This window comes from Struthio camelus, chromosome 1 (assembly GCF_040807025.1).
Source record: "Struthio camelus isolate bStrCam1 chromosome 1, bStrCam1.hap1, whole genome shotgun sequence".
Classification (NCBI taxonomy): domain Eukaryota; kingdom Metazoa; phylum Chordata; class Aves; order Struthioniformes; family Struthionidae; genus Struthio; species Struthio camelus.
The window spans coordinates 98,997,015-99,014,000 of NC_090942.1; the positions used below are offsets into that span (position 1 = coordinate 98,997,015).

A 16,986-nucleotide genomic window follows, 5' to 3' on the forward strand; every position below is an offset into this window, starting at 1 on the left:
AAAGCATATTGCTGTTCACTAAATGCTACTTAGTAGGGTGCATATGACTTTCAGAATGTATTCCGGCAGCATAAACCTCTGTTTAAGAGATGCTCGAAGGAGAAGTGAGATTTAAAAGCATTGCTACCCATAGCGTTACAGAAGAGACACCCATTTTCGTTTTGTCTTCGTTGGGTCCGATGTGAACCCTGGTACCTCTCTCTCTCTCTCGTACACAGACAAGAGAAAGAAACGCTTTTAAGCCGTCATTGTCCTTCTCTTAATACACGCGACTTGCACGCTGTACCTCTTGGGTTCTTCTAATTAATGAAAACGTGAGGTTCGGGTTTTGGGGGAGATGAATATCAGGCTCAAGAGTGCCTTCGCGCCCCGGCCGTCCCTGAGCGAGCAACGGCCCCGCCCAGCAAGGCCAACGGCCGCCGCCCCCGCGCGCCGGTCGCCCAATCAGGCAGGAGCCGGGGGCGGGGCTCTCGGGCCTAACCGCCGGAAGTCCGTCAGCCCGGCTTCGCTCGAAGCGCTCGTGCCCGGCCCAAGACTTCCGCCTCCGTCATTCCCGCTGCGCCGTGGAAGTCCGGCCAGGCCTCGGCGCTCTGGTCCATCCCCCGGCCGTTCTCTATGGTTGGGGGAGAGGCGGGGGGCGTTAGAGCCGCGGCGGGGCGGCGCGCATGCGCTGCGCGGGAGGCGGAGGCGGGGGAAGATGGCGGACGGCAGAGCGGAGGGGCAGAAGGCGAAGCGGCCGCAGCCCGGAGGAGGTGAACTCGCAGCGCCTCTCGCCGCTAGCCGCGATGGGAGGGATGCTGGGGCTCTGTCCCCCCGGGGGTGGGGGGTATCTGGGCCCCCTGGGGCGGCCGCCCGCCCGCGGCTGGGCTGGGCTGGGCTGTGCCGCGCCGCGCCGCGCCGCGCCGCGCGGTGGCCGTCCCTGAGGGGAGAGGGGCGGCTGGGCCGGAGGGGGCGGCGGGGGCTGCGCTAGAGGCGAGGCCGGGACCGAGGCCTGGGCCCGGCCCAGGGCCTTCAGATTAGCCTCGGCCTTCTTGACGTTATAGCTTCTTGTCCGAGTTAATGCTTTATTTCTCCTGCTCTAAAATATCTGTGAAGCGAGTGCTTCTGGGGTGTTTCGAGAGGAATTTGAACGTTGCCTCTGGCAAGGACATTAAAAGCATCTTAAAGATTAGCTCTTAACAGCTATGGTACCTTTTCCGGTTTTGATACAATGAACACTGCTCATGTGCTATGTTAAGTATTGTGCTCAACCTGCTTGCCAAAAATTTGCAAGTTTTCTATTTAGTTTAAAAGTAGTTCTACATCGTTTATGTTATGACTTAGTCATAATTGGTCCTGTGTTCCTGTGTGCTATTTCTCATCAGTTCTTCTGAAATTTCTGACTATGGGTTTCTCTCTGACCCTCTTCTCCAGACTTAAATTTGAGAAAATAGCGTTCTTGCACAGCTAAAGCTTCCCCTTCCTGTTTTTGATTTAAGTATATCTAGAGACAGAGGACGTTTCTTAGATCTGTTGGAAGATTAAATTAAGCCTGTAAACCAATTAGAGTAGATCTCAACAGTGAGTGTTTGTTCTGAGAATTTTTAAAATATGTGTAGAAATATCTGATTTGAAGTAGTTCCTCAACTCTTGGTGCTCTGTTCCCTGTGCCCCCCCTTTTTTTTTTTTTTTTGATAATACATAATTGGATTGTATCAGTATGCCAGTCACCCATAATGTTCTGCATACTGTCGGGTGTGCTGGAATATGATCTTATTGAATTATGGTTCATTGGTCCTCATAAAGAAGTGTTACTCCTTGCTGATTTTAAAGACTGCTTTTAAAGAACTGCTTTCAGCTTTTGCCAAGATGGTTGGGTTTTTTTTCCTTTTTTTTTTTTTTTTTTACATAAAGTTGACTTAGCTGAGGCATTGTTTTCTCAGGGGTCACGGTCTTATGTCCCAGAGGCAAGAGATCCTAACTAGCATTGTCAGTCTCTTTTGTTGCTTTCACCACCTAAGTAGTGGGCATTGTCCACTTGCAGAGCTTGCCGATATTCACATAAATAATTCTTCTGTGAAGCAACACAGCTTTTTATTACTGAGATCTGTGGAAAGAACATTGGACGAATGAGTTTTCAAACCTTCCCTGAGATCTCTAAGAAGTAATAAAGAAGCTTAGTGCTTAAAAAAATTACATATGTGTTGGGCTGTGAGGTTGAAGAGATTTTATTATTTATTTATTTATTGTTGCTCAAATTGATGGGGTTTTTTGGTTTTTTTTGGTGGGGTTTTCTTTTTTTTTTTTTTTTATTTCCTATAGCAAGAGAATAGCAGAAGGGTTGTGGAGTGGTTTTGTTTCTTTTCTTTCCCTTCCTCCACTTGTTTGTCTTAAGTCTTTCTAGTTCCTTCAGTGTGTAGAGTTTCTGTAAGGAAGCCAATTCTTCTAGCAGTCCACATCTTGTCCTAAGTAGGCCTAGTACAAGTAACACTTGTAGCACACTGATAATTTTGAGAGACAGACTATTGCATGTTTTGTTGAGAAAACAGGTAGATGTGGGGTTGACCCAGCTGCCTCTGGACTGTGATAGGCTTCATTTTTTGCTTAACAGTATTCTGGAATTTACAGTCACAGCTGTAAAATGTAGCATAATTAGAGTTAGTTTCAACCTAACATTATCTTTGGAACCTGCATTGGACTAGAGTGCCCTGAGATCTGGGCTGCTGTGATTGTTGTATCTTATTAAGAAGCAGCTTTTTATACCCACGGTTCAAAAACTTTTGTGGCTAGTTAACATCTACCTACCCTCGAATCAGGCCTCAGTGTACCTACTCAGATTATACAGAATATTCGATCAGAATTTTAATGTGATTTCATGGACTAGCTGTAAACTGCGTCTCATAGCTTTGCAGACTGCTGTTTAGAGAACTATGCTAAGACAGCAAGCAGTACCCAAGGTCACTTGCATAAATTTTGTCTGTTTCTTTTTAATCTTTTGTCACTTTTATGTCTATACTTTATGGGTCAATTTTCTAATGGTGTAGACTAGTACTGTTTTTGCATAGAATGAAGTTTAGAGTTCTTGATTTGCTGTTTAGTATTAATATTTTTATTTTGGTCTGCTCTATTCCCAAAGGTGAATAACACATCAATTTTTGCTGTGATTGCTTGTTGTTACCTTGATAACTAGAGGAGTGAGATGAAAAGGGTGCATTTTCTTGAGGAGACAACGCTTCTGAATTGGGAAATGGCAGTAAAACATATCTAAATGGTGGACAGGTAGCGAGTGCCCTCTGAATGGATGCTTGAAGGAAAGCAATATGGAGCAGTTATATATTTACTTTGAAAACTAAGGCAATTGAGGAAAAACAGCTAAATTGGAACATACCTTTCTATTTTTCTCTTGCAGATTTTCCTATTTGCCTAATTTTTCTCTCTCCTGATGTTTACTTCCCCAAAGCTACCATTCTGGCAACCCCAAGTTCAGACTGGCTTCTCCCTCACTGCTCTCCCTTGTTTAAGTACTTTTTGCTGTTAGAGAGCAGTGTGAAGAACGTCCTTACCTAGTGGTCTGAATTTGCTGTGTGTGGGGTCCTGTTCTCTACCTCATATAATGAGGGATTAGTGCCAGCTATAGTTCTTCTTAGGCTTATAGAATGGACGCTTTACTGTTTGTTCCCCAGTGTGTGGGTTTTCTTTTGCTACTGCAGTAGTTTGCTTACTGCAGCAGCAGAGAAATGTGTTTTTGCTGAAGTTCATTATTATGTTCAGAATAAGTTTTCCAAGGGCACCTTTGTCCCTTGATGTAGCTGAAGAAGCCATGTGCACAGGAAACAAAAATGTAATTTCAGTATTCTGCTGTGTGAATCATTGTTCAGCTACCATGTTTTCCATTATTTTATACAAAATCAGAAAAGATGAAATCTTACCTATGTATATATGTTTTTCTAGTGCTGATTCTTTCCTCAAGCCAGAGCTTGGTAGATGAGATGTGGACAAGCAGTGACTGGAGAAATCATTGTGACAGCTGGCCTCACTGTAGTCACTTCTATGGTTTTAGAACCGTGCCAGACAAGCCTAGAGACTGGCATGGACATAGGTTTTTTTGGTAGAAATCCAGTAGAATTAATTTTAAATTAGATTTATCTACTCTAGGTTTGGAATTGGGATTTCAAGTATGAAAGCTTATTTATTACAACTTAAACCCTAAAAAGATATAGTCACCTACATTTAATTTACTACACGAACTTTGACTTCTGTACTAAGTAAAGAGATGGTGCTTCAAGATGCTTTTCCTGGCTCATATACAAGAAGTTCTTTACAAGTAATGGAATACTTGCAGTTTCTTCTACCCTTTGTGTTTTGCCGTCCACTAAACGTGCACTGATGGAAACTGCTGTCACTAAAAGCACCTTACCTGTTGCACCCAAAGTATAATGCTTTATGAGGTTGCTGCTCCCATCAATCTGCTCAGTAAAAATAGCTCATCTTGGTAAGTTGTTTCGACTTCACCAGGACCTGAAGAAGAGGCAGAAAAACCTGTGAAAACTAAGACTGTTTCTTCCAGTAATGGAGGGGAAAGTTCGAGTCGCAGCGCAGAGAAACGGGCGGCTAATGAAGAAGCTGAAGACTTCACCACAAAGCCTGCTCCTGCCAAAATGTCCAAGTTTGGATTTTCCATAGGCAGTCAGACAACAAAGAAGGCATCTGCAATATCCATCAAACTAGGAGCAAATGTAAGTTATCTGAGGGCTTTTAATTTTCAGGAAAGTGAGGCGAAGGGGAAATACTTTGGGGAGGCTTCCTTGCGGAAGGAAAGCCTTGAAGTAAATATGGGTAACTTGGATCAACTTTAAGAAAGCACTGCAGGGCCACCTAGTCATGTATATGTAAGTATTTGAAGGTGATTAATACCAGATGAATTGTCTTAGGATGCATAAGATTGTTCATTGGAATTAACTGTAGATAGTCTTTGAACGTACAGGATAATTCTGTAATGAGATTTGATAGACTAGAATAATTTCCTGAGGGAAATTAGAAGACCTGTTAAACTGTTCAGACTACTTTGAAATGAGTGCTGGGAGCTTTGTGGCTTAGGATGCTTAAAGCTGCATGAAAGAAAGTATTCCCCTAGATGGTCTAATAGGTCATCTGCCACTCCAAAGATCTTATTTTTTGGCGTGAGGAAGTATATATTTTTTATCTTATTTATTTCTTCCCCCTCCCCCCCCCACCATGACTTTGCCTGTCCTTTTAACAGGAGCAGAGAGAGTCATTTAGGCTGTTGCTGTTTGAGCCTTGATTAAGGATAACTTTTTTGGACAAGAATATTTAAATAATATGCAAGAGATGAGACTTTGTACGATAGATTTCTAGGGATCCTGATCTCCCTGTATTGTCCAGTGCAAGTTCTCCTTGTGCTTGTTCTGACGTGAATCTGATATTTCTCTTTATTACCAAAATAGACCCCTAGTAACTTGGGCAAGGACAAGCAAGGTGCTGCCTCTTCATTTAATACAGTTCACTTATACTTCCCACATACCACTGTGATGGATACGTTAGAAATCCTTGTCTGGATTCATTTCAAACTGTAATCCTGAAAGACTTGCACCTGCAATGCCAGTCTTTTTCATATCTGCAGAAGATGAAAAGAGCGCTCTGTTATTTTTCAGATGGGAGGGAGGTGTGGGCTGGCAGCATTTTAGGGTATAAATGCGATCAGATCAGGTCAGCTCAGACTTTGGGAAAATGGAAAAATTGACAAAGCTGCCTTCCAAGCCACTAGCAAGCTCAGATTTCTCGTGTAGAAAGCTATATCCAGGGACGATAAATTTGGCTCAGGATTTCTGGCTCCCTGGATTCAGTAAGTGACTAGCAGAGCACGAGATACTACAGTGATACAACTCATCCTGTTACTTTTTGGTCATTTTTACCCCCTTAGTATATTACCCTTCCTTGTGGGGCTGATGTTTTAAAAATGGCACAGTACTTAGGCATCATAGGCTATTGGTCAGGAATAGCTGTAGACAGTCACACAAGGACTCTGCTGTGGTAGGAGCATCCAGACTATGGATGTAGGCAAAGTAATTGTCAATAAAGTTAAAAGGGAGCGAGTGCTGTCTGTAGTTGCGTTAGATAATTGTTGGTACTGTAGAAGCAAACCGTTATTGATGGCTTAATACTTTCTTTCTTAGTGGTCTGAAAGTTATGTTCAATGTCCTTGTGTTACATATAATGTAACAGTCATGAATTTGATAGCTTGATACAACTCTAAATGGGGAAAGATATTTGCTGGGAATCAAAATAATACTTGTTAAGGAGCCTTATCCTAATTAGGCCTCAGTAGTACGGTGTATGCTGATGCTAGTGTAAAGCACTGGATTGTTCTAAGTCAGAAAGCTGTTAAGTTGCTAAAAGACAAGAAAATAAACGTATTCAGCTTCCTGAAGTTGATAGGTAAGAATAGAATGATGGGAATGGTGAGGTAGTAAAACTTTGAATAGCGCAACTTATTCGAGTTCTGATTTAATTGTTCATGTCATGCACTAGTGGCTGTCTATTCCTGCAGTGTGCTAGAAATTAAGACTTGTTCATGGGGAATTGTAACATGAGAAGGTTTGACCAGCTTTTCAGAGAGTATCTTGCACAAATGGGGGGATGTTTTCCTGTGTCATTAGAAAGAAACCTCTTTCTGCCTGGTTCAAGCAGAGACACTTTTCCCTGTTGTTACTCCCTCAGTTTCAGTGAAGATGCTTGACTTTGTTTTACTAAGTTATTTAAAATACTAAGAGCATTTTATTAAAATTAGCACGCTTACTTTACTTGTGCATTTGGACTCTTTTTCAGAAGCCTAAAGAGCCTGTTCCAACCCTTGCTCCAAAAACCCTTTCCGTAGCAGCAGCTTTCAATGAAGATGAAGATGTGAGTAAAAAGCTAGCAGTCAACGCAACTTTAGGTACCGTAGGTGCAGGTTAGAATTAGGCAGAGAGAGCAAGCCATTTAAGCTTCTTTACATAAATGGCAGTGACTTTCATGTTAGAAACCTCTCTTGTGTTTCTGTTAAAAATATACAATTTTGTAGCTCTGGTGATTCAAGAAACCATTAAGTACACTGATAACTTTTTGCCTATCTCATTTTCAGGGAAATCTCATTTGAATTAATGGTTGCTTTCTGTGGGGTTAATAAAGATGAGGTGAAGAGAGGTTGTGCTTCTCCTCGTTTGGCTAAATAGGTTATGGTTGTGTTTACTGCAAGTATTGCATAGCAGTTTAGGCCAATAAGAAAAACTACTAGATTCATAGCCTTCAAGAAATGTGAACGGCATATGGCAGGAAGTACTCTGCTTCTCTGTTTCAAAGTGTTTACACCTGAGCCAGACTCTGTCAGCTCCTTCTTACAGAGAGATGAACAAAGGAACTTGTATTAGTTTTTTTTATAACCTGTATTTCTCCTAAATCACTTGCTTTTCTGTAGGGCAGTACTCCCTATTTTTATCTTGTCAGTCCTTTGAAATGTTCAAGAGAATAGTGGTTAGCTGTGCTGTAAACTCTTTTTTCTCTCTGTAGAGCGAACCAGAAGAAATGCCTCCAGAAGCCAAGATGCGTATGAAGAATATTGGAAGGTGGGTCAGCCTGTAACTAAGGTTTGGAGAAGGGTGAACACATGGGACTATCTTCTCCAGCTCAGGTCAGATCTTGCAGATGGCTTAGAAAAAGAGGAAGAGAAAGTAGCTGATTGATTACCTTTCGAAGAAGAAAACTGCAAATCTTCCTGCTTGTTGCCAAATTTTATAATTTTTTAGCACCCATTTTATAATTTGCCTTGAAATAAGATAGTGTGCCCAGATTTTTAAACTTCCACGCATGAGGAAGATTGGAATTACCTCTAAACGACACAGAATAGCTTGTTTACTTTTGAAGCAAATATGTATTACTCTGATATAAACTTTAGACAATGTAGGCCTAAAAATAAATAAGTGAAGTCTCCTTTAAAAAATGTACCTAAGGGAGGGTTGAATTTTGAGCATTCGCTTTTTTAAAGAAGTTTATCATGACAGACTGCTGTTCAGCTTTTAGTTTCATTTTTCCCAAGAACAGATTTGGATCCCCAATTTTTTTTAGCTCTTAAAATAGATACTTTACGGGTAGCAGCAGTTCCTACCACTTCTACCTTTTCTGCTGCCCAGTCTTGTCGCTCTGTCTTGATGTACTGCAGAGGGGTCAGTTTTGTGGCCAACAGACTCCTGATATAGGTGCTTCCTTACTGGAAGGAAGGAAGGAAGGTGTGGTAGTTGCTTGTCCCTGGTGGCGGGTTGGATTTGAAATTGTCCAGTTGAATGAACCCCTATAGTTAAATGGACTTTCTCAAAACAAGATCTTCTTGTTTCCCTCTTCACAGGGATACACCAACCTCAGCAGGACCAAATTCCTTCAATAAAGGAAAGCATGGGTTTTCTGACAACCAGAAGCTATGGGAACGGAATATAAAATCTCATCTTGGAAATGTCCATGACCACGAAAATAACTAAATGATGTGGATTGAGATTTGGGTGTTTGGGGGGAGGGGAGGGTGTAACATTAAAGGAACAGTTTCCTTTTTTAAGAATGGTATAAGACTATCTTTGGAGCCACTTTTTTTAAGATTTGAGTGGTACACTAATAACTGAGTTTGAAATTAGAGGTAATTTATGTTTTGTATACAGATTTCAAGGCATTTGCTAATTTTGTAGTTCCATGTGATTAGTTTCAAAAGGTTACAAATAATAAAGAAATTGGAGTGGTACCTTTTCAAGATTTTTTTTTTTTATTTTTATTTTTTGTCAGTGATTATTAAGGTGGATGAAAAAGGTTACTGTCTCTTTAATCAGGTTAATGTTGAATGCTTTTGCATTCCCACTTCTGGCTCCCCCTTCGCAACAGGAGAAACAGTTGGCTCCTGGGAATACTGTTAAAGCAAGTGAGCATTGTCTTGTGCTAGAAGTGTTACTGGACTATTAATTTGAATATAAACTTAAACAACAGACATATTAAAAGCCTGGAACTTTTTCCCCTACAGTCATCTTTTGTTAAGTCTCTGCAAACTAGGAATTATGTTGCTCTGAGTGGCTCTGGTAACTTAGCTCTAGTTTTGTTTAAAACTTCATGTAGCGTGTGTAACACTCAGTGGCCTGTTTCACTGTAAGGAAATGGGTCTTGTCTGTATATTAGATACAGTCTGTAAGGAATATTCACTACAAAGGTACACCAGTATTTTCAGTGTGTTCCTCGTAAGTCATTAGCATTGAGTAGCGCTTGTTAGCATTTCCTTGTGAATTAAATAGAGACTAATACTAAAGGCAGTAATTATTGATATATCAAAGCCACCACCAAAAAGACAAGATAATGTACATCAAGCTTCCCATTTGGTTGAAATATTTTTCTTTACTATGCCTAAAAGGAATAAAAGCCACACCAAAAAAATCAGTAACTCACTGCTTAAGTATAAAAACTTTAAGACTTTAAGATGCACTTTCCCTGTCCTGCCATTTAAAACAAAATGCCTTGATGCCTGAGGCTTCAATGGACACTATCAGGTTTGAAGAAAAAAAAAAAAAAAGGCATTTGTACTGCTAATACTTCTAATAAGTGTCAACTTCAGAAATAAAACTTGACCTTTTCCTGCCTGTCTGCCTTTTGCAATAATTTTGAACAGTGACATTAGTCGTTGGTCTGGTCGGTTTAACTTCCTAGCTTTCATACTGCAGAACAGTGCTGTGTAAGATTTCAAACCTAGAAAGGGCTGTCTGAATTTCAGTCTAATTTAGATTTCTTATTTTTAGAGTACTTTACTGGCAGATCTGGCAAAAACAGTTAACAAGAAAGGGAGGGGTGAGGGTAGAGGGAGGAAGGCTCTCTTTACAGTCCAGTACCTGATAGTGTCTACAGATAAATTCATTTCAGCCTGGAATTGGTTGTAGAGTTTAATGTTAATTGCTTTCATCCTGCCTTTAAAACCTTTCTTTATGCTAAAGTTGAACCTGGGAGTGCAGAAAGGAAAATGCATCTTCAAGTGTATTTTTTTTTTTATTTTAAGAAAGCTCTGACCACTTAGACTTTTGAGTTTGTAAGTTCTGAAAAGTATTTTTTGTATTTTTGTATTGAATGTGTAATCTTTTTTCTTTTGAAGTCTGATGCAGTTGAATACCTGTAACTATTTTCTTTAAAAGCCTTGTTATAACATAAAAACTTTTTTTTTTGCATAGCAGAAATCTTTGATTTATATAAACACTTCCAAAACTGAACTTTGGGACTTCCAGGACTGAATGTGGTGATGTTGGAGCCAGACAAGGCAAAATGAAGCATCTGCTTTTCACTTATTTTTATCATATGTGGTTATATTTGTTCAAAGTAATCCCTTTCAGGTAGCGGTAATTAACTGTATAACCATTTTATATTGTTCATTAGTAGTTACCTGATATCTTGTCTATTGCTTGTTTTGGGTAAAAACAAAAAAGGGACTTCAGAGTAAGAATGATAAGATGACTTTGAGAACTAGTCTCTTTCAGTTCACTGACTGCTAATCCCATCTTCTGTATCTCTGGCTGAAATAGGCACTCATTTCAACAAAAATTTCTTGTACTTCAAAATCCTTTAGGAAATTGCTATGCGCAACAGCAGACATGCTAGGAAGCGCCTTCCATGAAGGTCAGATACCGAAGTTGTATCCCTTTATGTTACTCTCGTGCTTGATGCATGTAATCCTAGACCTCGTGAGAGACTCCAGTAGCTTCTAGATCTCAGCTGAAAGTAAGCAGGGATCCCAGATCTCTCAAAGTATGAACTTGTGATTTCCACGTCAGCGCTGCATGAAATAAAATCAAATAGGATTGCCTAAACTCACTCAGGGGAGTGAGTGCTTAAGAGGCTTGACCTTGTAGCTACAAAGATGTCTAGAGTTGTTTGAATGACAGTTAGAAGAGAACTGATCTGAAAAGTATTATGTCAGGGCAAGTACTGTCTAGAACTTCACTTGAAGTTATGGGCTCTTGTTACAGCGGTCGTGGTCTGTCTTTGCGTGAAGATTGTAGCTTTTTGGGGAGGGGGCAATTTCTTTTCTTTTCTTAAAGAGTATTCAGGGATTCCAAAACTCATGCTAAACTACCTGATTCAGCTGTCTTAAGTACCTCTAGGAGATCTGCTGAGACCTCTTTACTGCCTAACGTAACAAGGTGTACGTACCTACCGGTGGCTGAAATGTGTATTCATGTATCTTGTGCAGTTTTATCTGAGGTAGGCTTATGCTTGTTTAGCAGTAAAGCTTTGCTTTGCACTTGAGCAGCCTGCAAAACATTCAAGACACCAGGTAAAAAGAGAACTTACCCGGTGCATTCTTTGTGCCACCCTGCAGCTGGACTGTTTTTGAGCCTACTAACTACACATTAAAAAATACAGCAGCCGGAGTCAACTATGAGTGGCAGTCTTTCAAGTGTTGTTGGTGTAGCCCCTTACACATCTGACCATGCAGCCATAATCTAACTTCATCCCTTTAAAAACATAGGAGGTGTACTGTCCAGATTCTGCGAGTATGTTTTATCAGCAGAAGGAAGTACCCAACAAGCCTATCTGTAAGGTAACTGATGGTGCTATTTGAACCGCATGGGTTTACTCCCATGCGGTAATTACCTCATTACAGTATTCGGTCAACTTTGATTGACAACCATCATTTCATGATGTGACTACCTTGACAGCAGCCAGTAGTGGCAGTCAGGTCTGTTGCGCTTAATCTCTGCAGCTGCCAGATCTGCCATTTGCAGAGCAACTCCTGCCGTCACTCACGTGACTGTGTTGAACTCCATATATGATTTTATCAAAGCTTTCATTGTGGGGAAGACTGTCACCTTTGGAAAAAATAGCGGCTTCTGCTTCCCAAAACAGCAATCTAAGATTAAACTACTGGAAATCACTGGCATAACTAGGATTCTCTCTAGGCTGCTGTAAGGCAAGAACATAATTCAAATTTGTTTGGAGAAGCAACAGAATTTCAAGGCGGCTTTGTATTTTCTTAGTTCAGTAGCCTTAGGAGGTGTTCTGCAAAAGGAATTTTTTTTTTTTCCTTCATACCCTAGAAATTGGGTAATGATGACAAGTTTTGCCCTTTTGCTCCAGAAGGGAAGGCTATGTTCCAAAATGACCATAATTTGTCTAGTTTTCATTCCTATGCCAAGAGACACTTGAATGCCACAAAAGTTGGACAGTCCATAATTTGCTTTTTACTTTATCCTATCAATCAGTACCTCTCCCATTTCTCCTGTTTTTTATTAGCAAGTGGATCTAGTGTTGCTTGTTTTCTAATTTGGGCACAGAAATACAAATCACCTGAAAACTACGTAGTGCTTACTAGGAAAGCTGCAGCTGTTTAATAATTTTGAGTAATTGCCTCAGAGAGAACGCATAGTTACCATCCATTTAATTAAAAATGTGAAACTACTGTACATAACTTTATAACTTGTTAAATTTCTGTTCCTCAACTTCTATTTAAAAGTCTGGAGTGGTGGAAATCCAAGCAAGGGATTTAGTTACCAAAGTAAAACTTTAATCTCTGCAGTGCATGCTTGTTGCAGTATAGATACAGATATGCAATTTACCCCTTTAGTCTAGGTAAGGTAGGTAACTTAAGTGGCAGGGATTGTCACAGCATATGAACTTTTAAAATATGATACAGTTGTGTATAATGAGGTCTTAAAAACCGGAGCCTTTGCTAATCCTGTGACTTAGTTCTCCATTTTGCTTCTTGGGTTTGGATTTCCTGATGAGACAGATGCAGAAATTCTGTGTTTGTGGGTCTGCAGTAAGAGCTCTACTGAAACTTTGAAGTCATGAGTGTGAAGCTTATTTTTTCATAACAGCGATAGGAACCAGTCTTTTAAAGCCTATATAAAGTAAAAGCTACTCCATCTACAAGCCACGTTTAGCTCCCACTCAATAGTTCTTAGGCTTCAAACCAGAAGGCATAAGAAGGCTGTAGCTTAAAAAGAAAAAAAGTTGCTATAGTACTGAAGAAAAAAGAAACACCTTAAGAAATATTGCATGATATAGGATAGACAGAGGTATTTAGGCACTGGGAGTGAGCCCCAGTTAAACAGGAGGGTAGTAGTACACTGGACATATGATACTAATGTTCACAAGCTCTGTCAAAAGTCTTCCCTGAGCCGCTTTCATTTGAAGTGTAAAGTGAGATTTTTTTTTTTCCCTATGAGTTAGACATCCACAGAGACAGCTGTTATCAAAAACAATTGGATATTTCTTAGAGATAATAATTCAGCACTTTTTTCCTTCTTCCCTGGCAACGTGTAGAAACTTTGAGCTTGAGAGTTTTGCCCTTCTTCCTCTCAATGTTTGTAAGTACGTTGACCGATAAGCTGCAGGGATGTGCTTCATATTGTGTTTATACTTTCCTTGAAGTACAAGCAAATTAGTCTAAGGTAATGCAAGTCATAATAAAAACTCCCCAGCTTTCCATACTTTGTGAACATAGTAGTCGCATATGAAGTGTCAGTTGATGCTCAGTAGGTTGTCATAAAATGGTAATTCTGCCCTTGTTTTTGTGGAAGAAGTGCAACCGTGGTAACAGTCTATAGCCATGCAAACCCCAAAAATCTATTACATAGAACTGCAGACCAATTGCAGTGGACTACAGCAGTCTAGTGTTAATACTATTGTGCAACTAGCATGTAGCTTAGGATATAATTTGTTTTGTTTTGTTTTTTTGTTACTCAGATGCTTGTTTAAAACTGTCTTGTTAACATGTAAAATCTAAATCTGTGATGACAGAAGCTTGGGCTACTGCACATTGGATAGCACTGAATAAGTTAATACTGATGTTACCATCTGTAAGGCAGGGCTGTTCAGCTAAGCCAGACAAAAAATATTGCCATCAGAACAAACCAACTTTGATACTGGTGGAAGACTAACATTACTGAAATTTCTGAAGTCTCTTAGCTGAAGAACAAACCTTAACTTTAAAATCAAACTAGACTTGTAAGTATATTGCACAACTGCCCTGGGCCTGAGGGTGGTAACGAAGTGACCTGGAGTTTCTTACCTTCCTGCTTGTGTATTAAGAAAGGTAGCAGAAAGTAGCTGTAACTTCTCTGCGTGCGGGTGAGTCTCAGTAAATAATTGCTTGATAGGTGCTCTGTCCCACAGCATTGTATCCAGCAGCTGTAAAACTGGCTCCCTAATGGGTATCATCATATTAAATGTACATATTTTGAATGCTTTAGGTATTTGTGGTTCTTCATTTAACAGCCAGGAAGAACATGGCTCTAGCTCAAGTGAGAACAGAGGGTTTAAAAAAAAAATCCATACAACACTGTGCTATTTTTCATCTATATTTGCATTTGTTCACTGGTAGGCCCCATTACTCCTTCAGTACTCAGCTTTTCTAAACCACAACTTGTATTTATATACTTTCCACTTAGCAGTTAGCTTAGTTACTTGTTCACAGAAGTGTTAAAATGCTTTTGAGCAGTCCCCTAGGAGGTGAGATGAACTGCAAAAAGTAATTGGCCTTTCTGCAATGTTGGTTTGCCTTAAAGGTGCTCAAAACACCAAAGGGAAAGGTACAGGAGGGGGTTCCCAGGGCAGGACACAGCCTGTATTTAAGCAGGAGGATTGATGTTGGAGGACAACTTCCAACCAGCAACCTCTGCTCAAATATTGGTCCCAGAGCAGAGGCCAAGACAGAAGCGCTGTTCAATGCTTGCTCCTGGGTTGTAGTGTTGTACACAAACTTCATCTGCTGAAGAGGGGCAAGAAACCTGGTTGGTAAGACTTCTTAACAACCATGGTCCAAGGCAGGCTCAAATGGCTACAGCTGGGTGACAGGAGTTTCAGAGTGGAGTATGAGAGGCCCTTCTGCCCATCGATCGGTCTTGCAGCCAAAGGAATTTCAGTATAGATATATATAATGTATTTTGTTAACAGTACACTCTAGTATATCAGTATTCTGACAACTAATTTAAGAGCAAGGTGGGTTTTCTTTCCTCATACAAGTTAACTCTGTGGGACTTAAGCAAAAATTTCTAAGAATTAGATGGTTGGTCTGAATAGTACTAAGAACATGTGTATATATATATATATGAAAAAGGCGGAACACTGACAAGGAATAAATAGTTCTGTACTGTCTCTTTTTCCTGGAAAAAAAGTTGCTCAAGAGTAATTCATGGCAAAGCTCAATTTATTTAGTTGACAGAAGTGACCATAACTTTATACAGCTAACACTAAATAAAAACAGCAGAATGTACAGATCAAATTCATTATGTACAGGCATTCACGAGGAATACTTTATAAATGAACACTTTTCATGAGCTTTATTTTTAAAAAATCTAATTAAATAACATAAACTGCATATTTGCAGTTTGACCTCAAATAGCTGGCAGAAGGGTAGTAAGCATCGTAAATTAATAGTTTAAGAAACTTAAAGAAAAACTTAAGGCATCTTCACAAATACAGGAACGGTAAAGCTAAGAATGACACTCCCTACTTACCTCATGCCATTCTGTAAGAGTAAGGCACAGTATGTTAGAAAAGGAGTGTCAAAGCCTTCAGCTTTGATATTCCTGCCAGAGTTTTGTTTATGAAACCATCTTTTGTGGGGCTTTTTTTGAGTGGCAGGCCATAAAGTCCGGCATCGCATTTTTACAGTGGGTAACAAGGCTGTCAAATTCAGATTCTCTCCTTTCTTCCACATGTTGGGTAAATAAATAAATGCACCAAAGATTAAGGTGCTGATAATATTGTTTTGTAAGGTTACACACTAAATATACAAATAATGTTTTAACACTATTTACAGCTATTTTTCTTGAACGTTTCCTCACTTTAGTAATACATAATTATTAGTAAGATACAAACATTGGACTAAAATTTAAAGTTTACCTAGCGGTCCATTCAATCTTTTCCCATCATAATGGCAATAAGAACTATTAATTTACCTATGGTTTTTAAGTCTTAAGCAGGATGGCTATCTCCAGATACTTGTCCATAAAAAAATTCTCAAGAATTACAGCTAGCAGTATTTGTCTTTTTCAAGTATTCATTTTATTTTTGCTCCGTTTGGTAGTTAGAAAAGAATACAATTGTAAAGAGCTGCAGAATGTATAAATAATGACACTACTTCTCTGTGAAAAGACTTTAACCTTTGAAATAGTTGTCCACACATTAATTCAGACCCAAGGCAGGAACTCAAGCTACCTGTTGCTTAAAAAAAAATTTCAACGGCTGCTTATCTACATACATACTTATAAAATATGGAGAGACTTGTCCATTCTGTAGCTTATCAGTCAGGCAGAACTCAACTAGTTAAATAAGATGAAAGGTAGAAATACTAATTCAAATGAGCTGGGGTTTTTTGTCATGGATTTTGCTTAACGTTTTGTTAGATGGATCTGTTTCACAGGTAGTGCACAGCTATACATGCATGTAACTTTATTTACAAAGTTTGCCCTGAAGACTACAGGCCTCTTGCTCCTTGGCTATCTTGCTGCAGTCAAAGTTGGAAAGCATTTGATAATACTACAGAGACTAAGAATAACTTAAGGAACACAGTTCTGATTGTTCATGTGGCTAGTCCATTAAGTTATCTCCTGGCATGCGTGTTTACTGCTTAAAACAAAAAACCCCCACACCTCTTAACAGACTAAAGTGTGCACTTTTGTGTGGTATTAAAGCATGGGTATTTAAACTTGGGCCAAACACGGCATTGATTAATACTGAGTAGGAGGAAAACCTCTTCAGAGTTTTTCCCTCAGTGAGTGTGGAATGATATACTAGGTAATTACCTTGCCTTGGAAGTATTGTTACAGCTGCAGTAACAAGGTCTTCTGGAGATTTTGCTAATTTTGAGACAAATCTAATTTTTACCTGATATTAAGATTTTCATAGTTCTCAATGCTGATGCCTGTCCTATTTGGGATTTACTAGAGCTCCTCTGCTCCTTTTCAGGAAGATACAATATAATAAATTAGGTTC

At 39.7% G+C, this 16,986-nt stretch overlaps 1 protein-coding gene across 2 annotated transcripts; it reads left to right on the forward strand.

The window, feature by feature from the left end:
• Positions 1–476: 476 nt before the first annotated feature.
• Positions 477–14,235, forward strand: PCNP (PEST proteolytic signal containing nuclear protein). 2 transcript variants are annotated; one of them, XM_068907274.1, is made up of 5 exons: positions 477–752; positions 4,547–4,715; positions 6,826–6,900; positions 7,546–7,601; positions 8,378–14,235. In XM_068907274.1, exons 1-5 carry the CDS (start codon positions 616–618, stop codon positions 8,505–8,507), a joined length of 567 nt encoding a protein of 188 aa, XP_068763375.1. In that variant the 5' UTR covers positions 477–615; the 3' UTR covers positions 8,508–14,235. The 2 variants fall into 2 exon arrangements, with proteins under 2 accessions (XP_068763375.1, XP_068763378.1); XM_068907277.1 differs by having other exon boundaries at positions 511–752; positions 4,495–4,715.
• Positions 14,236–16,986: the final 2,751 nt, after the last annotated feature.